The sequence below is a fragment of the Amaranthus tricolor genome, chromosome 16, assembly GCF_026212465.1.
Source record: "Amaranthus tricolor cultivar Red isolate AtriRed21 chromosome 16, ASM2621246v1, whole genome shotgun sequence".
NCBI classification, from domain to species: domain Eukaryota; kingdom Viridiplantae; phylum Streptophyta; class Magnoliopsida; order Caryophyllales; family Amaranthaceae; genus Amaranthus; species Amaranthus tricolor.
The window spans coordinates 20489771-20512156 of NC_080062.1; the positions used below are offsets into that span (position 1 = coordinate 20489771).

Below are 22386 nucleotides of genomic sequence, written 5' to 3' on the forward strand. Positions count from 1 at the left end.
CATTGCGTAAACAATTAATAATATATTTATTATTTAAACTTTTACAAATGTTATTATGAATATTAAAAGACAACGCAAATTAAAAGTATTTCAAGTTATAAATAATATTATTTATAAAACTATAAACTTACATATATAAATTATAACACATATAATAATCATACTTCAATTAAATAAAATATAGTAACAATAAATTGATAAATGTACCTTGTATTATTGGAAAAAAAATCTCTATGTAAAGAGTTATTAATTTTTAAGAAAATAAATTTCAAATATAATAAAATTGAAAAGCTTTGGAAAATTGTGCTTATTTTGGCTGGGTTTCATTCCTATTTATATTCAAAATTCTCCTCCTATAGAAAATTAAATTTGATTTTTTTTCCACTCCTAGAAATTTAGCGAAAATTTTGCCAACAAAAATTGTTACTCTAAAATTGAAATTTGAGTTTGTTTTGCCACTCATAAGTTTGGCGACAAAAATGGCGACGTAATATGTGTGTCGTCTGCTTTGGCGACAAAACCATGTTTGTTGCCAATTGCCGATAGAGGGTTTAAGCACCATATTGGAGACATACTTGATTTTTTTGTCGCCAAATTTTGTTTTTTGTAGTAGGTTCTCCAGAACGAAAACTTATTAGATGTGACATCGCCATCTAGGTCATCTCTCTTTAGGCAACTTACAACGTCTATTTACTTCCCTAAAATTTGTTGAAATTTTTGCTAGAGTGTGAGACTTGTGTTATTGCCAAAAGTCATAAACATTCCTATTTTCAGAGTAATGCACATAATACTAAACCATTTGTTTTGATTCAACTTTATATATGAGGATTAACTACTGAAAATAATTCTTATAGTTTTTCCTATTTTATGACTTTTATTGATGACTAGTATAAAATTCATGCAATACACTAAGATTTTAATATAAAGAAATAGATAGAACTCGTGCAATTTTAAAAGTATTTACTGACATTTTTTAAAAATTACTCATCTAATGAGGAAATTTCAAAAGGAAATTTTAAGATTTTTATTGACTATAATTAACAAAGTTTGCCAAAAAAAAAATACCATTAGAATAATTTAGAAAATTCTTTTCCTAGCTACCAAAGTACTGTTAATTAGGCATATAATTTGCAATTTTTTCTGAAATAAGTACACATAATAGTAACAATATCATTCTTATTAGATTTACTTAATTTTTAAGATACTTAAATTAAGAATTATGTCAATTATCAAGTTAAATTTATATTTTAATAGTTATATGAATAAAATTGACTCTAATAAAAAGTTTTCATATCATATTGTTATAGTATTGTTTTTTCAAGTAAACTACCATTTTTAGATGCAATTTATATATATGGATGCCTCGGCATAAATTAGCTTCTAGTAATTTTGATGATTTTGGCAAATGATTGCGAGGCTGTCATTAGTCATTTTAAGCAAATATTATTGAATTGCATGATAATTACATGAATAAAATTCACAAAAAATATAAATTCATATCATATTGATATAGTAATATTTTTTACACATAAACTACCATTTTTGGATGCAATTTATATATATGGATGATATGTCAAAATTTTGCATACAATAATTTTGATGCATTTTGCAAATGGCTCTAAGGCTGCCATTTGTCATTTTACAGCTAAATCATTACAATGTATAATTGCACATGTATGAGTTGGTTTTTTTTATAGAAAAAAAAAATTTAAAGGTGATGGATGTATATGTGAATTTCTATAAACTGATACAAACTCAAAATTATTCACAAATTCAAATTCTACGCTCTGATAATGAAAGAGAATAAATTATCCTAGACATGGAAAATTTATATCCTTTAATGATCTTTGTCTTTTCTTTTTTTGAAAACTAGAGAATTTTATTAAAAAAAAACCACCCAATATTAAGTAGCCCGAAACCGCCGACTTCCATAAAGTTACATCAACCCATCAAACTCTACATGAGAAGCTAGGAGTCCTATCAAAAAACCAAAAACAAAACTAACCAAAAGACCAAATCAAAACGACAACACCCACAAACCATGACCCCAAAACAACTATTTAGCTCCATCAGTGACCATCAACACCAAGAAAACCACACAGTAGCAGCCTAAATTCCTTCCCAGCCACCAGCACCACCAAAGCAGCAGATAGATCAGGAAGCAACAAACAGAAAACAACCACAATCAAGACAACCACCAGCAGACAGGCTGCAAACAGCCACCAAACAGCAACATCTCTTGATACAGCAGCAGCAATCAACAGTCTAAACAACAGTAAGATCAGCCACAACAAAAAAAAAAAACAGCATCAAACATCAGTAAAATCAAACCCCTACAGCTTCAACACAAACACAGCACCACCACCCAAGGTCTTCCAAGCAGGCCCTAACATGCCATCACCAGCCCACAAGCAAAAATTCAGCAAGCAAACACACAGCCCTCACCCCACTGACAACACCAACCTCCAACACACCATAGCCATACAACCCACATGCTATTTACACCCCTGGAACCTATCAACAGATCAGCAAGCCCAACCAACAGCAACAACCCATAAGCACCAACTACACCACCTCCACATAGCAGCAAAAACATACTCCACCGCACCAACGCAGACAAAATAACAACAACCCCACCACAAACCTGTAAACACAACCAAACAACCACAAAAACACAACTACAAACACAACCACAAAAACACAAATTACTAATGTGTAAATAGAAGGTGAGGAAATAATAAAACTGAGCAAGTTATTATTAGGGCTGGCAAAAGCTGACCCGACCTGCTAACCTGATCTGAAACCGACCCGAAATTAGCGGGTTTGGGTTTAGATTTTTGACCGAATTAATTAAATGGGTCAACCCGACCTGATCTGTTTATTAAATGGATTAGGTTCAGGTTGAATATTTAAACCCGAAAAAAACCTGTTTAACCCATTTATTAAATGGGTCAATCAGGTCAGGTCGACCCATATTAACCCATTTAATAACCCATTTAAACTGGAATATTATAATTTATAAGCCCCTAAGCGGCCCAAGCCCATACGCGGATACGCCTCCCAGCTTCCTAAAAAGTAAAAACCCTAAAAATTCCTGTTCTACTTCCCAGCTTCCGTTCTTCGGTCTTCCTTCCAGCAGCTTCCTCCTTAACTGCGCCTTCTCTTCTCTGATTCTCTCCCTAAAAACCTAAAAATTCCTCCTTCTCTCCCGAACTGCGCCGCGCCTTCATCTTCCTCTTTCTTCTTCTTCCGTCTCTGCCGAAGTATCTCCCGAACTGGGTTAGTTCATTCATTTTGGTCTTTACTTTTTTTTTTTTAAGTTTATTTTAATCATCATCTTCTTGTAAAGGTTACAATATTCTTCTATTTTTGTCATGGTTTTGTTTTGAAATGTGAAATTCGTTCATTTCTTGATTTGGGTTTGTGGGTTATTTTGTTTTGGTGAAAGCTGTGTTCATAAGCAAGTTTTAGTTTTTTAATATGATTAGTGTCGTTTTACAGTAGTGTCGTTTTACAGAATGATAATCATCATCTTCTTGTAAAGTTTTAGTTCATTGATAAGTTATACAGAATGAATTCATATGGTGAATTTTGATATATGGGTCAAATGGGTCAAATGGGTCAAATGACCTGAAATATATGGGTTGAATGACCTGAAAAAAAAAAGCAGGTTAAATGGGTCATTTTCAGGTTGACCCGACCTGCAACAGATCAGGTCGGGGTTTCAATTTTTGACCCATTTAATTAAATGGGTCAGGTTCAGGTCAAGGGTCTATTGACCCATTTATATATGACCCGAACCTGAAAACGACCCAACCCGACCTGTTTGACACCCCTAGTTATTATTAAACAAATAATAATCTTATTTCAGACAATTATGAAGAGAATACAAGAATAATGAGATATCATTTACCTTCTAGAGAATACGAGAACTAATACCAAAAGGTATTCCTCCTAAAAGGTATGATCCAGGTTTTAAATCTCAACAATTCTAATATCCTATAAATCATATTCGTCTAGGAAATTTATCAAAGACTGTTATTTATTTTTACTACTCTCTTCTATCAAAATTTCAAGTTATTTATTTTTATTTTTTTTATTTTTGTAAAAGCTCTTAATAAAGAGCGCAAAAAGACAATGGAAGAGAAGATGACTGCTTTAGGGAATAATGAAACTTGAAAAACTTGTATTCTTCCAATAGGAAAAAAAAATTGTAGGATGTAAATGGATTTTTACTATTGAATGTCTTGCTGATGAAACAATTGAAAGATATAAAGCTCTCATAGTTTTAGAAGGGTACACTCAGACTTATGGAATGGATTACAAAGAAACTTTTTCCCAAGTATTAAAAATTAATACTATACGAGTCTTAGTTTCTATTACAGCAAATTTTAATTGACCTATTCATCAATTTGATGTTAAAGATATTTTTCTTCATTCAAAAATTGAAAAAGAATTAAGTTTAAATGAATTCTCCTCTAAGTTTATCGTAAAATATTAAACATAATATAGGGTGTAAACTTAAAAGGCCCTTATATGGGTTTAAGCATTCCCCTAGAGCATATTTTGAAAGATTTACAACAACAATTTAAAAGTTTGAATACAAACAGAGTAATACTAATTATACTCTATTCTTAAAAAATGATAATAAAACTATATGTTTAATTATCTTTGTTGAAGATATTATTATTACTAAAAATAATGAAAGAGAAATAATAGATTTTTAAAGGAAATTATTTGAAGAATTTAAAATGAAAAATCTTAAAATCTGAAATAATTCTTTGGGATTGAGGATTTTAGTTCAAATAAGAGGATAACATCAAAGAAAATATGTATTAGATCTTTTGTAGAAACATGTATGATTGATTGTGAACCAACAAAAGCTCACATATTGTTTGATCATAAGTTACAAATCATTTAAGGAAAAATTCTTGCAGACAAAGATTAATATTAATGAATAGTATAGAAACTAATCATTTATCTCATACTAGACCAAATATTACATATGATGTCGGAGTTGTGAGTAGATGTATGCATCTTCCCTAAGTTCAATATTTTGTAGCTGGTTTGAGAATCATTAGTTATCTAAAACGAATTAGTGGTAAAGGTATCTTCTTTAAAAGAATTAAACATCTTGATTTATTAGCATATACAGATGTGGATTGGGCAGACGACAAATATGGAACGAAATCCACCTTAGGATACTTCACATTTGTTGGTGAAACTTATTTACTTGAAAAAGTAAAAAAAAAATCTATATCAGCGCTAAAGCATAATTTAGAAGAATTTCTAAAGGAGTCATAAAAATTTTATGGCTTTAGAAATTAATAAAAGAGTTTGATTTTTCACAAAACAAGGCTTGCCAACTTTACTATGATAATAAAGTCGCCATAATATTTCAGAAATCCAGTTCAACATGATTGAAAAAACAAGTTGAAGAGATTATCATTTTATAAATGAAATCCTAAAAGAAAACATTATTTATCTTCCTTTCATAGGAACAAAAGATCATATTGCTAATATCCGCCCAAAAGGCTATTAATATTGAAGTTTTTGAAGAAGCAATGTGCAAGAGAGGTTCCAAGATCCGACCACCTATTTCAAAGGAGAGTGTAGAAATAAAAAAAAATTATTGTAAATTAATTTGAGTTAGAATTTGCGAAAAGTTTGTTATGACTTAATTAAATGTTTGTTATGCCACTTTAAAATTAAAGATTCTGTTAACATAAGTACCTAAGTTAAGTCTGATATATAAGTCATGTAATTTGTATATGAATAAATGAGCTAATATACGATTCATTTGATAATCAATACTAAATGATGAAAATGGCAATAGAAATTAGTGTAATTTTGGTAGTAATATCTCATGACAAATTTTACGGCCATGCTTATTCTCATCCCAAAATTTCATCTTAACAATATTCATTTCATTACATTCATTTGAAAATGTGGTATTAGTTAGTAATGGAAAATTTTGAAATAAACACTTTATTATGATCCAACTTTCACTTCTATGAAAATGACGTGATACATATCATGAAAATTTACACTATAAATCATGAAAATTTACAATACAAATCATTCTCATTATCACCTATTAATATCGATAACCAAACATACCTGAAATGAAAGCATCAAAAAGGTTTAACAATGAAAACAAAATGAAAAATATAAGCAAAGATGAACACAAGTGTTTTATAAGGTATCTTGGATACCTCCCCTCAAATGTAGTATATTAAATTGAATTCAACAATTACAATGTAATAAGCCTCCCCTTGTCTTGAAAACAATCTCTTAAGATCACAAAATACCAGAGCAAAGTAAGAACACTCTCAAGTTTCTAACAATGCACTAGATTACTCTTACTATGTGTGTTTGTGGTGGTCTTTGTTCTATGAATGATACTCCTTTTTATAGTGGAAGGTGAGTATCATTATTAGAACCTCTCAATTACTCACCATAAATCACATTTAACACCCCAATTAACTATGACAATAAACATTACAATAAACAATAGCGTAATGCACCACATTATTGCACAATCACTACAAATTCTAACCAAAACAGAATCCAATGCTGACTGCTCAACTCTCGCTCGGTCGAGCCACAACCTCGCTCGATCGATCGAGCCTTCAGACTTGCTACTGACTAGTTCTGAACATTTGGCTCGACCCACTCACTCCTTGCTCAACCCGGCTATGAATCGCTCGACCGCTCGAGTGAGCTTCAGCACTACTCTCCACTTGTTGCCTCGATCAAACAATCCTTATCTATCGTTCCAAACATCAAACCATTCACATACGACACATCTTTATCGACCCTCTTCAAAGTATAGGACAAAACATGTTCGATTAAATGTTCAAAGTTAACGTCATTCATATGAATATTGGCACTTATTTTAACAATATCCCCCTCAAGTCCAGTATTCTTATCATCCTTAAAAGTTAATCTCTTTGACCCAAACACAACATCATTTTCACTTTTGTGGCCTAGGTTACCACATCTAACTTGTAACTCATACAAGTTGCTCTTACTCCTTACTCCCTTCATGAGCACAAGGCTCCCGCTAATGACTTTCAAAGTCCCTCCACTTGCTTTAAAAGTGCATCCCTTACTTTCAAGTTTACGCAATGATATAAGGTTCTTCTCAAACTTAGGTACATACCTTACATCACCAAGTCTTCTTTTGACACTCTATGTGTGTAACACCCCGGCCCCTCGGACCGCTGGTGACTACTCTTGGAGACTGTAGACTAGCCCCACAAACCAACACAAGTCTTTCCAGCGCACTTTGGCCTCACTCGTGCGCACGCGGGAAAACTTCCCAGGAGGTCACCCATGCTAAGATTGCTCTCCACCAAGCACGCTTAACTGTGCAGTTCTTAGCAAATGAGCTCCCTAGAAAAGAAGATGCACCTTGTTGATATGAGTAGTCTATCAATCCTTTTTCAAGCTAAATCTGGGATATTACAATGTGTCTCAATTTCAACCTCACCAATACCTTCTACTTTCACCTTTTCGTCATTTGGTAAAGTAACAAGGCCATTATCACCATAACTAGGCTTAGTAAATTTTTCCTTTTCAAAACAAATGTGAAGTGAGCAACCGGAGACTATTATCCATTCCTAACTATGAACCACTCCCCAATCAACTAATAGAGCCCCATCATAGTCATCATCGCCAACAAAGCCTAGAGCGGCACTCCCGCTACTCTCACGCTCATTTCTCCCATATTCCTTAAGTTTTTCATCCTCTTAAGGTCTTTCTTAAATTCCTTGCACATCATTTGTATGTGCTCCTTCTTCTTACAATAGTAACACTCTTTATCACTAAGGTCACCCCTCCCATGAGATTACCCCTTCCTTGATATCCCTTGTCCTTGGTTCTTCCCCTATTAGAACCCTCACTAAACAAGCCACCCCCAACATTCTTCTTTTCTTCCCCCTCTTTTCTCACCATGAACCTATCATTCTCTCTCAACACCGCCAATGCTTGATCAAGAGTGATAGAATCCCTACCTATGAGCAATGTTTAGACTATGCTTCTATAGTCCTTGGGAAGTGAAGGCAAAAGGAGTAAAGCTTGTTCCTCATCCGTTAATTTTTCATCCGCATTCAACAATTGGCACACCAACTTGTTGAATGTGTTAATGTGCTCTTGCACTGTTGTATTTTCATCCTTCATGAGTTGATAAAACTCCCACCTCAAGCAAAGTTTTTTTGTTAGGGATTTGGAAGCATACACCGTTTGTAGTTTTTCCTATAACTCACCGAGATCGGTCTCTTTCAAGTAATGATACTTGATTTCAAGTGCAATGGCAAGTCGGATTGTGCTTACCGCCTTCTTCCTCATTTGTGTCCATTTCGACTCCTCAATATTATTTGGTCTCTCCTTCAAAAGCACATCATCGATGCCTTGTTGCACCAAATAATCCTCTACCGAGCTTTTCCATATAGCAAAGTTGATTTTTCCATCAAACAATTAAATATAGAACTTTCCCCCTTCACTCATTGTGTTTTTCTTATTCTTTTAACCACACTTTCTCACCCCAAATAGCCCAATAAGCACTCCCGCTCTGATACCAGTTGAAATAAAAGCCTTAAAAAAGTTTAACAATGAAAATAAAATGAAAATTATAAGCAAAGATGAACACAAGTTTTTTTTCGATCGGGAAGGCAAAGAATCCTATCTAGAATCATTTTTCCCCTCATTTTTCTTTTCGTTATATTCCCCGCTTAGTCTAGTATCCATCCGAATTTAATTCTCAAATAGAAGACTTTTGATACGAAAAAAAAATGGAAATTCTAATAAAAATAATGGAGCAATTCCCAGACCCTAATCTAAGGCGGGAATAAAATCACAAAAGAAAAAATCACCTATAACATCTATGTCAGTTTTTCGCATGAATGCATTCAATTCAAAACAACTTACTTTCTAGATGATCCCTCTAGAAGAGGCGATTCTAACAATCTTTCTAGTTACTCCATTCTCTATTTCTATTTGAGAGAGGATACCTCCCGTCAAATGTAGTTTAATAAATTGAATTCAACAATTATAATGTAATAAACCTCCCTTTGTCTTGAGAACAATCTCTTAAGATTACAAAATACTAGAGCAAACTAGGAACATTCTCAAGTTTCTAACAATGCACTAGACTACTCTCAATATGTGTGTTTGTGGTGGTCTTTGTTCTATGAATGATACTCCCTTTTATAGTGGAAGGTGAGTATCATTCTTAGAACCTCTCAATTACTCACCATAAAGCACATTTAACACCCCAATTAACTATGACAATAAACATTGCAATAAACAATAAAGTAATGCACCACATTATTGCACAATCACTACAAATTCTGACCAAAACAAAAATCCAATGCTGACTACTCGACTCTCGCTCGGTCAGGCCACTACCTCGCTCGATCGAGTGAGCCTTCAGACTAGCGATTGACTTGTTCTGACCATTATGCTCGACCCAATCACTACATACTTAGTATAATAGTGGGACTAAAATAAATATATTATAAGTCTGATTAAATGCTTTAAAGAATTTGATGAATCATTATTTTGATTCATAGGTTTTGTTTGATGAATCATTACTTTGATTCATAAGCTTTGCTTGGTGAAACATTACTTTAATTCATAAGCTTTGCTTGGTGAAACATTACTTTGGTTCGTAAGCTTTGCTTGGTGAAACATTACTTTGATTCATAAGCTTTGCTTGGTGAAACACTTTTGTTTCAAAAGGAGGTATTGTTTCATGCATAGCTCTATAAATAGAGGTTGAATGCTAAGGGACATTACATCCCATCTCCAGATCATTTCTTATTTCTCTCTTAAGAATACTCTCATTCTTGTTCTTCCTTTCATGAGATAATATTGAGAGAGTAATTAACTCTCAATATCATCAAAGTTCTTAATTCACCACAACACTAGTATTTACTATTGCAATTTCCTTGTTCTAGGATTTTGCTGTGTAGATTGTATCTCATTGTGAATTCATTTTATCATCCCAAGCACCTTTGTGGGAGAAATATCACAATAGGAAAGTGCATGAACGTCTTCTACTCATATCAAGATTCCGAGTGACTTTTTTGATTGTTGCAACTATATCTTCATCGTCTCCTTGGTGATTCAACAAGAGTTCAACGCCATATACAACGGATTAAAAATAGTGTAGATTTATCTTGTAACACTTATTTGTAATACATCATTATTGTAATAATATCGGCACTTGTTTTAACAAGACCGATAATCCTTTCAAAAAAGTTAAAAATTTTATCCAAAAGTTCTACAAGCAGATTGGGGGATACATGGGTTTCCGAAAATTTGAAACCATTAAGCGAAAAAATAAAAAAAAATGAACAAAATAATCTAACTTTCAAAAATATTCCAAAAGTAAGCGTGAAAATCCCAAACCTGAGGTTTGGAGCTGTTCGCAGTTAGTAACTGCGAACAACCAAATAGGACAAAATAGTTGTTCACAGTTACTACCTGCGAACAAACCTGCTGCACAAAAGCACGCATCAGTTTCTTTTTTTCCCATTTTTCCCCATTTCTCAAAACCCTACCTTCACACTCGACATTCTCCCTCTAAAACCATTGATTCAATCCATCAATTCTTGCACTTCTCTTTCAATTTGGCACTTCAAAATTAGTGTGGGATACTCTAGCTTGCTCAAAGGTAAACTTGTTTGTGTTTTTTTTGTTTATATGTAGTTTTTTTAGGATTATAATCAAATTTGCTTATTTTTTCAAATGTAGGTTACTAGTTGTTAAATCAAGACTATTCTTAATCATCCATAAGTATTGAAGGTAATTTTTTATTGTTTTTATAGCTTTATGTTGTTTTTTGAAGTAATGTTGTTGAATTAGTTGAATTCAATGTTGATAATATTATTAGAAATGAAGCAATATTATTAGTAATAATTTTTAGACCAAAAAAAGATTATAATCAAATGAATATAATGTATTTGTATGGGCATGAAGTTGATAATGATGCTGATTTTTTTTTTATTAATGTAGAAAAATGGCATCATTTCACGTGACTATAGTATGTTTTTGGAATAGTTGTATTCGAGAAAGTAGTGGCAAAGTTAATTATGTTGGGGGAAAACGTAAGTTGTTTGCTTGCAATTCGAACATGGATTTGAACCACTTTAAACGTTTTATATGTTCAAAGATTGGATTGGACCCTACTAGAAATACCGTAAATATAAGCTTTAAATATGACATGAGTGAAGAATTGCTTGTCGTTCCTGTTGAGGATGATGAGGCTATAGATGCTATGTGGGAGGCTTCAAAGTCCACCCAAATTCCCTCTTTGGAGTTATACGTAGAAGAAGTACCATTAATGAATGTAGTTGCTTCTAATCCTACTCCTACCCCTATGCCTATTTTAACTCGGGCAACTGTAAATCCCGTCGTTTCTTTCGCATCTTGTACTTTTTCTCAACCCCCTACGAATCAAGTTCCAATTGATTCAATAGTTAACTTAGGACTGCTGAGATGGGACCTTGGGATAATGGAAATGAGAGTAATAAGCTCATTGAAGATCCTTCTGAGGACGATGTGGATGTCGATGAGGATGCGCTAGAAAATGACATGACCCTAGGCAACATTTCTATAATCATTCCTCCTACACCTTATGCCCTCTGTCCACCATTAGACGAGTATGAGGAGGACAACTCATGGAGGACTTGGGCTTGTGATACCACATACACCGAAGACGGAGAGTTTGAGAAGGTTATGATGTTTGATAGCAAGTAATCGTTGTTGGAAGCTATGAGAGTGTATTATATTCGCAGAAATATGGAGTACAGAACGGAGACCTCGAACCAAACTGTCCTTACCTTGAAGTGCAAGCGGGGTTGTTCGTGGAGACTTAGGGCTACGTTTGATTCTTATTTATCTTTGTGGCGTATTGTTACCTATAAGGGTAAGCATGGTTCTTGTGTATTGGGTAGTGACACTGTTTTGGCTGGACTCATTCACCTGACATCTTCTGTCATTAACAATGTCATTAGAAAATGTGTTGCTAAAGACCCATCCATTAAGGTATATGTCGTACGGCAGATGGTTAAAGATCGTTTTAGTGTGGATGTGAATTATAAGTGAGCGTGGTGTGCAAAGCAACAAGCCTTGTTGTCCATTTACGGGACCTGGGAAGGTTCTTACTCACTCCTTCCACGCTTTTTAGAAGCTTTGCAACATTCCAACCGGGGGTTAGTACGTGAGTGGTATTTTAAGGAGGATAATGACACGGGTGTATATGTGAGACCTAATATTAGAACCTTCCACTGTGTCGTTTGGGCCTTTAAACCTTGCATTGAAGGCTTCAATTATTGTAAACCTCTTATCGCCATTGACGACACATATTTTTATGGTAAATATCGTCATACCTTATTGACTGCCATTGTCCAAGATGGTGATAAGGGAATCTTTCTATTGGCCTTTGCCTTAGTAGAAAAGGAGAATATAAGTGCATGGTCGTGGTTTATGGCTTGTATCGTAAGCATGTCACACAGAGGATGGGTTTATGCGTTATTTCTGATAGACACGCTGGTATTTTAGCAACCATGGAAGAGCCGGAGTGGCAACCACCTAATGCTTATCATAGGTTTTGCTTACACCATTTGCTTAGCAACTTCAATCGTGCTATAGGTAATGTTCAGTTGAAGAAGTTGTTTGGTAAAACAGCTGAGCAAAGACAACAAGTTAAAGTAATGAATGGTTTAAAGGCAATTGAGACTGCAAAACGAGAGGCAATTTTCTGGATTGATGACGTGGGTGACATGTCTAAGTGTTCATTGTGTCATGATGGAGGTCATAGGTATGGCGTTACTAACACGAACTTAGCCGAAGTTTTCAACTATGTGATGAAGGGTGTACGTTTCTTACCTTTCACAACACTTGTTGAATTCACCTTCTATCGGGTAAACGAATACTTTGTTCAAAGATGTGAACGTGCTAACGCATGGTTACTTAGAGGACACATGTACACAGCGCATGCCACTAGGATTATCAATAGAAATACTGAGAAGGCAAATTTTCATGACATAATCGCATTTGATTATAGAAGTGGTGTATTCAAAGTTAAGACTGGGAGAGGAACTAGAGGATCGTCCAAGGGGGGTAAGATTCAACATGTAGACTTGAATCAAATGAAGTGCACATGTAACAAACTTGAGATATAACACCTTCCTTGTTCACAGATACTTGATGTTTGCATCAAACAACACCTTTCATATGAGAGGTTCATGGATCCATGCTATACATCTCAAAGTTATGCAAGTACATATGAACATTACTTTATGCCAATGATCGATAAGAGGTCATCGCCGCAATACACGGGCTTTGAACTTAGACATGATCTCGATTAAATTCGGGGTAAAGGGAGGCCTAAGTCTAGGAGAATTGCCAACGAAATGGATAAGGGTAGAAAGAAACGATCTAATTGTCGTCGTTGTGGGAATGAAGGTCACAACACTAGAACCTGTAACTCAAGGTAATATGTTATATATATTATACTAGCATGATAATCTGTAACTCAAGGTAATATGTTATCTATATTATACATAATTACATAATTGTAATATTAACTAAAGCTACTACGAACAAAGCCTAGAGGAGATGGATCCAGCAGCTCCAGGACCCCTAAATCCTAGTGTCTTAACTATGCAGCATGAGCACAGAACTATCCTCTTTGGGATGCCCAGGTTAGGTGTACGATACTCGTGATTTGCATTTTACTAATGATAACATACAAGTAACTTATTTATATGTCAATATTCATAGGTGTCCGATGCAGAAACGCTAGGCACCAGGTATCCTCTGGCGTGACATGGTGCATCACATATTGGGAGAGCGTCCTCCACCGGAAGTGATCAGGGGGAGCGGTTTGCGCTGCACGTGGTTAGTTCAGACCTTCTCGCATCTCCCCGAAGATGATGATAAAGGCACAACTCTTATACTCTATAGGAGTTGTGTTGTTTGCCGATAAAACAAACAACCAAATACAGCTCCTTTACTTAACTTTACTTGACGACCCGTGGGAGCGCATCGCCGAGTATAGCTGGGGCTCCGCAGCCCTTGGATACCTGTATAGGACGCTATGTGGTGCTGCCCTAAACAACGTCAAGGAGATTGCGGGGCCAATAGTCATATTACAGTTAATAAAATTAACTTTTAACTCTAATCCGGTGTAGTTGAATTACATACTAATTACATTTCCAATGTTCAGCTGTGGGCGTGGGAGCATATTCTTATTAGCCAACCTTACAGAACCGTTGGTCTTTGTGATACTGCTCCTCCACCACAACCCCCACCAGATGTTGCGTATGGTTCAAGGTGGAATTTTGCACGCCGGACGCGCAAGCACACTGGCACCGGTCTCGAATTCTACCGAGATCAGTTAGATTTGCTACGACCCAACCAGGTAAATATTTCAGCACTCATTAACATTAGTACAATCTAATTAACATATCAGTTACATTATCATGACATGTATTTTAGTTTTTGTGGGACCCATACCCTGCGGAAGCCTACACAGTTGTACCCGAACACTCGGAGATTCATTCAGGTGCGTGGAGGGCTTCTGTGCCACTCATATGCTTTGACATTGTCGAAGTACATCTACCAAAGCGCGTACTGCGCCAATATGGGTTGGTAAAGGGCATTCTACCGCCTTGTGACACTGAACCCCAGCTGCACCAGATTTCGCGCAAAAATCAGGGTGCGGCAAACTTGATGGACATCAACTGGCGTCACATCGCTCGTTGGGATGGTAGACTGGAGCTGCTAGCATAAGGTGCGCCGATCGATGTCCATGGCGCACATACTACACCAGACTACATGCCGTGGTTCCTCTGCATCATGCGCCGATGGATGACACCACGTGCCATCTTCGCAGCAGCACATTACGCACCTGTTGCGCCTACGATGACCCAATTTGTAAGTCTTCATTTGCATTTATATGATTAAGTTGCCGATTACATAATATAATGTTACATTAACTAAATATCAATTGCAGGCATAAGGTGCGGCAACAGTGATGCGGTAGAGCTACGAGGAGCCGGTGAGGGAGATTGCGCATGGTATGCTCGTCGGCTCGTAGTTCCAGCACTTCATATCGGAAGTCGCTACAGAGTCCTCACCGACTACCGCCCATACGCACGTCTCATCTCCTGCTTATGACTATCATTTGGAGGAGATGGACCATTCATACCTCGTTGACGTTGCAGGGACCATTCATACCATTCATATGTATATTTATTGAGTTGTATATTTCAAACATTTGTATATATTTTGTTGTATATATGTGTTTAATTACTTTATCATAGCCTCCAAGCTTTCACTTACGAATGATCGGAGTTTTGGCAATGAATCATGCCGCCTGAAACATATATTGACTTGTAATTACTTATTCTAATGTCTTTAATGCAAATACAACAAATAACAACTCAAAAATTAAGGAAAAAAATATATTAAATATCTGTTGCCAGTTATTAACTGCGAACAGCCAAACAGGACAAAGTAGTTGTTCGCAGTTAGTAACTGTGAACAGCTATTTTGTCATATTTGACTGTTGTTCAAACTTCAGATTTGGGATTTTCACGCTTACTTTTGGAATATTTTTAAAATTTAGACTATTTTTTTTATTTTTTTTATTTTTTCGCTTAATGTTTTCAAATTTTCTGGGTTTCTTTAGGTGGCCCAAGTCCATAAATAACGAACGTGATTGGAGCTCCACTTCATAAATAGGGTCGTACAATTATCTAGAGCCTATGAAACTACAAAACTGGTGCAAGTATTTCTCTTCACTGGCCCCTGACTTATAAAGTCCTTAGAGACTAATTCATGTAACACATGCAATTCCCAGCCATTGCTTTTAAAAGTGTTACACCCAGACAAGTTGATAACATGTATTGTATGTCTCTTTTATTGATGTCATTTAGTTGGGACTTGTTATCATTGTGTTTATTGTTTGTCAATAGTGTCACTTAGAGAATGTGATGGAGTATATTAGAGTGAATTTGTAATTGGAATATTAAGAAAGAATGCACAATAAAAATAATATCGATTAAGTTTTTTTTAGACTTACACTTCAACTAATATTTATAAATTTCACTTAGGGCCGATTCTAAGGGTATTACAGATAGCCGACCATTTAGTGCCCCTCAAAATAAGGGGCTTCAAATATTAAATGGTGTTATTTACGTCTAATTCCGTGCAATTTTTAAATGATTTGTTTTGTAAACTTTTTTTATATTTGAAGTAATATAATGTTACAATACATTTTGTTTTGAATTATGTTTTTTATAAATGTTGATTCGAATTATCAAGTTAGGTACAAAATTGGGTCTTGTATCCACATTGATTTTTACATAATTGTAAATCCATTTTTATGTCGTGTTAAATCCAGTTCGATAAGTCGGGTGAATAATGAATTATGGATCTGTTTTAAATACCTCTAGTTTTTCTCTTTATTTCTTACAGTTCGCCATATTTTTAATAAAAATAATAAAAATGGGTAAATTAAAAAGGTCGAAAAATATTTAATTTTTAGTAAAAAAAACATGTTGTGATAATTCCTTCTTTGAGCTGAGTAAGCCATATGTTGTGATAAGTTGCATAGCAATTTCTATTTTATGGGTTTTATCAATAATTCTTTTCCCGATTTTATTCATTTATTATTATTAAATAAATTATGATTGACATAGATGATGATGGAATCATAGAAAGTTTAGAATTGGTATAATTAATTGGTGTAGACTAGTGAGCAAAACGACAGAAAGATGTGGACAAGAAGCCAACTATAGTGATATCCAGCACCACACGAAGTTGTAGCTTGGGCCTCTACCCAATAATATAATGTTGGACGATTATTTTTATTACTTCTACAATTACGACAACTTTGCAAAGTACATTTAATGCTTCTTTTTAGCAAGCAATATAAACAATCTTAACCTAATTTATACATAATTTTTTTATTTTAATTTTTTTTAATTTGAGATTTTGTAAAATCAAGTACTCATTTGTTTGTTTACTTTTAAAATATTTCGTACATAAAAAAAACATTTTAACCATGATTTTTCTTTAATATAAAAAAGTTAAAATATATTTATGTAAAGTTTTGTTAGATTTGTGTCAATGTATAAAATTTACATTGTGCTTTATTTAATTTTTTATAAAAAATATTTAGATTCGGACTCAAATTATAATAGAAAAAATTGCAAAAAAATAAATAAAAGAGTATCTTTTCATTTTAATTTGAAATAAAGCTTATTTTGGTAATAAAATAAATAAAATATATTTAATACTACAATTCTTTTTTCTTCTTTACTTGATTATTATTTGTGGCTTCTCGTTTTGATCAGATTTAGAATTAATTGATGATTTCAAATTTAACACAACTATTTTATATTAATTCCATTTTCACGTTTATACTAATCAATGAGTAATAATAAGAATTATTGTTTCAATTTCTTTTTCCATTATTCATACCAAATGATTTCCATGTGTTCTCCATATTAGAGTGTTTGATATTGTATTTTGCATACTTCTCTAACATTTTTAAATATTCAAGTATGGATAATTGTTTTCTAGCGATGCAAATTATTGGGGAGATATTAAATCAATTAGACTGCTCAGCAACAAATTTAAAAGAACAACAATTGAGATGCTCAAAATATAGAAGTGTTTGATGATTAGTTAGTTTATTTGACTAAATATCATTGTATAAATTTTTTTGCTATCTAATTGGTCAATTGTATAAGTCGATTGTTAAGAAGATGCTTGGTCACAATAGTTGTTGAATTTTGGCTAATACTTGAGAAAAGCGAACAAAAAAACAAACAAATGAGAAAGGTATTCATATTAACTTTAATTTGACATTGATGTAATAGATAATTTTTCAATTTAAATTTAATTCTCTTTTTCAATTTTGACATAATATTCCATTTTTCAATTAATAAAGTCAAAAGTCAAAGCTAAACCCTACTAAAATGTCACATATGCTTTTGGGTTAGTATTCACTAATTACTCTTAATTTGCATTTTATTCTTAATCCACGCATTAAAAACGTATCAAATGATATCTTGTATGATTCGTCTCAACGCATAAGGTTTATTAATATCTAATTCTTACAATTTTTAATTATATACAATTATCATTTTTAAGTATTGAATAGTACATTAACAAACGTGCAAAAAGTAAATAAAAAAGTGGGTGAAAGTATTTTGGATTGGGTATTATTAGGGACTGATATGCCTTCATTCAACATGTAAATTTAATTTTATTTGATGATAGAGTCCTTTAGAATTGTATCGACAGAGTCTGTATTTAAAAGCTGAATGGTAAAAATATGGATTAAGTACAACATATATCTTCTTCAATGGTTAAAAAGTAGTTCACAAAGAATCTAATACTCTCAACACAATAATACTGCTTGACTGACATCTGATGATACCGATCAATCAGAAACAAAGTTAATCTGTCACACAAAATAGTTTGGGAATATCACAACAATTTTGCAAATATCACCATCAACCTTACACAATCACATTTTGGGGATGAATTCTTTGTTGACTATAATAGTAGTTGTAGCATAGATTGAACCAAGCATCAATTTCATGTCAATATTCACAAATGCCCTTCACAAAACTTGCATTGTGACTTGTGATATACACCTTTGGGAAAGTTTAAATTTCATCTCCTATATTCTATATAATTATAGATAATACTTGTACTATAGATTATGTTCAAATAGGCCCCGAAAAAACTAAATTGTAAAAGGTCGCATTGTATTGTATCATCTAGCGTGACTCTAATGGTGAAGGTTTTTGTGTAAGTTGGTAAAATGATAGGTGGTGGAAGAAGTAGGGGTGGAAAGTGATGAGAATCCTGATGATGCTGCATTTGTGTATGGTTGGCCTACTCCATCCCCATTTCCACCTTGACCTTCATTTTGATTGTACCATGACCAATTTGGCAATCTTGCTGTGGTGCCAAGTGATTCCATCTTTTGATCACCAATTTTGTCCTGTTTATAAAAATCAATGCAAATCAATATCATCCCATTTCGTTATCGGTATTAAATAATAGTTTTAAAGTGTCGAAAAATATATAACCCACATGTGTGATCTCAAAATTGAAAAATTACAGAGAGATTGACTATCATCTATGGTACTTGAACTCGGGTACTGATGTTGGATACTAGTATGGGTCTAAGTGTCAGATACGTCTAAATATTTAATTCTACACCTAAAATGAAGTGTATAAGTGTCATACCAATGTCCGAGGATAGGATTAGACACGGGTACGTGAAGCAAAAGGAAGATTCCGATTAACATAGACTATCATATATACTTGATGGGCTATCAATTGGTTTTTCAATAGAACCTCATTAGGTTTTTGTGTGTAGTCAACTCTCCTCTTATATGGATTTTATGTACAAGCCCAATAACAAATTTATCATAAAGTACATGCCCAACAAAATCATGATCAAAATCTTTTAAATAGGAAAGGGGTACCAAAGAATATGATTTTAGGATGGAAACTAGAGAACAACAACTCCTCTTGAGTCAATTTCTGTCTGTTGTCAGGTTCAGCCAAACAGAAGTCAAGAAGACTAATTAAATAGATAACAAAAACATACTAGTTAGTAGTACCTCATAAGTTGCAGACCGACCTGGTGGTAAACCAGACCACATGGTAGTAGATTGTCTCGAAGCCATTGCCTGACCGTAAAAAGGAGGTGCACCGGAAGGAAAATTAGCAGAGTTTACATTCTGTCGAAGGCAACAAAACAATCCCATGAATCACATTCTGTTCAAAATCAACAAGCAAATCAGTATGAATGTAACTTGTGTTTCTTACCACAGGCCATTTTCCATTGGGAAAGTGAAGAGGAGGATGAGGAAAAGTTTGAGATTCTCCAACACCCCGATCATAAGTTCCTTTAGGACCATCTAAGGTGATTGATATTCCAAGATTCAGGTCCAGTTTTTGGCCATCGTCTGCACAAACGAACATTCCATCCAATCAAATAACGAATGCAATCAAAACACATGATCCCTTTCGGATCAAAAGCAAACTAATCATGCAGATGCAATGTGCATATGTTGAATTGGACCAAGGAATATATAAAGAGTTGAGAAAGAAGTAATACCCTCTTTTCTTGTATGCATAATAGGTATCTGGCCTTCATAGGGAGTAGGCTCAAATTTTGTGACTGCTGCCTTATCATAAGCCCTGCACCCACCATAGCCATCGCATGTAAATCATCACAGCAAAATCCCGAGTCAAATATAAATTTGTGAAATATTTTTATCACATAAGACTTCGCGTAAGAAAGATATATATGTCAATTAGGAACCAACTCAATTATAAATTTAAGATGATGTTTGAGGCACCTCTCTAGAATATGTTCCTCATGATTATTTGGTATCTAACTATACTTTACTTTTTAGGTGTAAGCAACTTCACTATACTTCTACTACCATAACAAATTTGGGTGTACTAATATTTCATGTAGAAAATAAGTTAGATTGATACACAATAAAAGTTAGGCATGGTACCCAATGCAATAATTTAAAGTTAACATTTCAAATTGTATGCAAGTAAAATTTATTATAAGTTTATTAATTAATAAAATTTATACAGAGAACAAAATTCCACTTATTTATATTTTAATTTATAGATTATGAATAAAATAAAAATTGCAAACTAATAATAATCGATAAAGAGTGTAAAAAAGCAATTGAGATGGTCTGAACGGTATATGAGTCTTAAGAAAATGTAACATACAGCCATACAGGTAATTGTATATCCATATGCCGGGTATATAAAATAAAAAAATCCCTTCACCCAAAAGGATTAGTGACTACCACTTTTGTGTATAGTTTAAGAAAATTTGCATTGTGAGAAATAACAAGGAAGTTATTCATTTGATACTTGATAAGAAACACCACTTGTAACTTTGTATAATGCAATATGATCCAAAATCAAATACTTACTTGTTGCCCATAAATTGGCCCATTCTAGCTTCCCACCGGCCAGTTTTGTGAAGCGTGACACCTCTATACCTTGAACTCCCTCGAGAGAAGCCGGTACTTTGTCGTCGAAGGATTTGAACAAAATCTTCTTTGGATAAATTCTTCATCTGATAAGATAAAAAAGTCCATAAACCATATGATATATTACTACCAATTATTTGTTAAAATATAAGAGAATGTAGGAGTATATATTACCTCCATTAGAAATACTTACTACTTTACGGTTATTGATGTAATTATCGTTCAAGTTTATTTTATATATATATATGTATATATATTAGATTTAATGTTTAAGAAAAAATATAGCCAATACAGGATTTTATTTAAATCGTCTAATCGCATATTTTCATGATATATAATATATTAATTTTTTATAATTTTTAGTTTAAGATAATTTAATATATAAATGATTAAATTAACACATAATATTGGGTAAAAACACAGATATAACAAATATAATAAAACGAAGGAACTAATATATATACCTGGTCCATGTCTTCCTCATAATCAGCAATGGTAAAATTAATATCCGCATCAACTCCACGGAATTTAATAGCTGCTCTATCATATGCTCTGATATTGAATTAAAACAAACAATCACCAACATATTTAAGTACATAAAATCAACCAAAAATTTGATAAAATTCAAGAAAAATATATTCCATAATTCATAAATTATTACCTAGCAGCAGCATGTGCAGTATCAAATCCTCCTACAAAAACCACCATTGGGATTCCAGAAAATTAGGAAAATCTATTTAAATCCCATTTAAAATATTAAATGATCAAATGAATAAATATATTTCAACTCACCTAGATACACTTGTTTCCCACAATCCCTGTTCATACAAATTTAAAAATACCCATAAAAAGTAAAATATAGTAAGATTACCCTTTCAAAAAAAATCAAATATAGAAATTAATTAAGCTAATAATTATAAAAAGTAAAAATAAGAAAACAATAAATTAAATAGTCTATAATAATATTATTACCAAATATGAGACTCCCATCTACCAGTCCTCCGATAAAACGTGACACCCCTATATTGAGAGCTCCTTGACCTGGGCCCTCTCCTGCTCCTCTTCACCTGCTGTTTTACATTGTTCTGCTGCACCGAACCCAAACCCGACCCTGATCCCGAACCCGAACCCGAACCCAAAACCGATAAGTTCAGCCATTGATTATTACTATTACTACTCGAAGTTCGGGTAGTGGAAGAGGACGATCCAAGCCTTAGTTTATCCATTTCTCTGTAGTTCCCATTATCAATCGTTCTCTTGTCATCGTTTTCTTCACTAATCGGAAAAAACTGCTGAGTTACAAACTCGGGAA

The 22386-nt window shown here is 33.7% G+C and overlaps 2 protein-coding genes across 4 annotated transcripts in view; one reads left to right on the top strand and one right to left on the bottom strand.

Annotated features, from left to right (window-relative positions):
• Positions 1 to 1786: 1786 nt before the first annotated feature.
• LOC130802411 (serine/threonine-protein phosphatase 7 long form homolog) lies at positions 1787 to 15869 on the top strand. 3 transcript variants are annotated; one of them, XM_057666420.1, is made up of 7 exons: positions 1787 to 3279; positions 10762 to 10812; positions 13620 to 13715; positions 13795 to 14167; positions 14240 to 14434; positions 14512 to 14949; positions 15029 to 15869. In XM_057666420.1, the coding sequence occupies exons 4-6, from the start codon at positions 14111 to 14113 to the stop codon at positions 14803 to 14805; spliced, it is 546 nt and encodes a 181-aa protein (XP_057522403.1). In that variant the 5' UTR covers positions 1787 to 3279; positions 10762 to 10812; positions 13620 to 13715; positions 13795 to 14110; the 3' UTR covers positions 14806 to 14949; positions 15029 to 15869. The 3 variants fall into 3 exon arrangements, 2 of the variants coding, with proteins under 2 accessions (XP_057522403.1, XP_057522404.1); XR_009039773.1 differs by having other exon boundaries at positions 1789 to 3279; positions 13795 to 13911; XM_057666421.1 differs by lacking the exons at positions 1787 to 3279; positions 10762 to 10812; positions 13620 to 13715 and having other exon boundaries at positions 13726 to 14167.
• A 2345-nt stretch (positions 15870 to 18214) lies between these two features.
• Positions 18215 to 22386, bottom strand: part of LOC130802395 (ethylene-responsive transcription factor RAP2-7-like) — a 4833-nt gene continuing 661 nt past the window's right edge. The window contains exons 1-9 of the mRNA XM_057666401.1: positions 22047 to 22386; positions 21867 to 21892; positions 21736 to 21766; positions 21539 to 21626; positions 21015 to 21160; positions 20168 to 20250; positions 19876 to 20015; positions 19668 to 19787; positions 18215 to 19039 (exon numbers count right to left, since the gene is read on the bottom strand). The exon at positions 22047 to 22386 is cut by the window's right edge and continues 661 nt beyond it. Coding sequence (XP_057522384.1) covers positions 18824 to 19039; positions 19668 to 19787; positions 19876 to 20015; positions 20168 to 20250; positions 21015 to 21160; positions 21539 to 21626; positions 21736 to 21766; positions 21867 to 21892; positions 22047 to 22386 — 1190 coding nt within the window. The 3' untranslated portion in view covers positions 18215 to 18823. The remainder of the gene's footprint in view (positions 19040 to 19667; positions 19788 to 19875; positions 20016 to 20167; positions 20251 to 21014; positions 21161 to 21538; positions 21627 to 21735; positions 21767 to 21866; positions 21893 to 22046) is intronic.

Bases quoted from the DNA above. Each gene is read 5' to 3' on its own strand.
- LOC130802411 (XM_057666420.1), top strand. From the start codon at position 14,111: ATGTGGTGCTGCCCTAAACAACGTCAAGGAGATTGCGGGGCCAATAGT. The intron at 14,168-14,239 runs GTTAATAAAATT...TCCAATGTTCAG, and splicing joins GGGCCAATAGTCATATTACA to CTGTGGGCGTGGGAGCATAT. The intron at 14,435-14,511 runs GTAAATATTTCA...CATGTATTTTAG, and splicing joins ATTTGCTACGACCCAACCAG to TTTTTGTGGGACCCATACCC.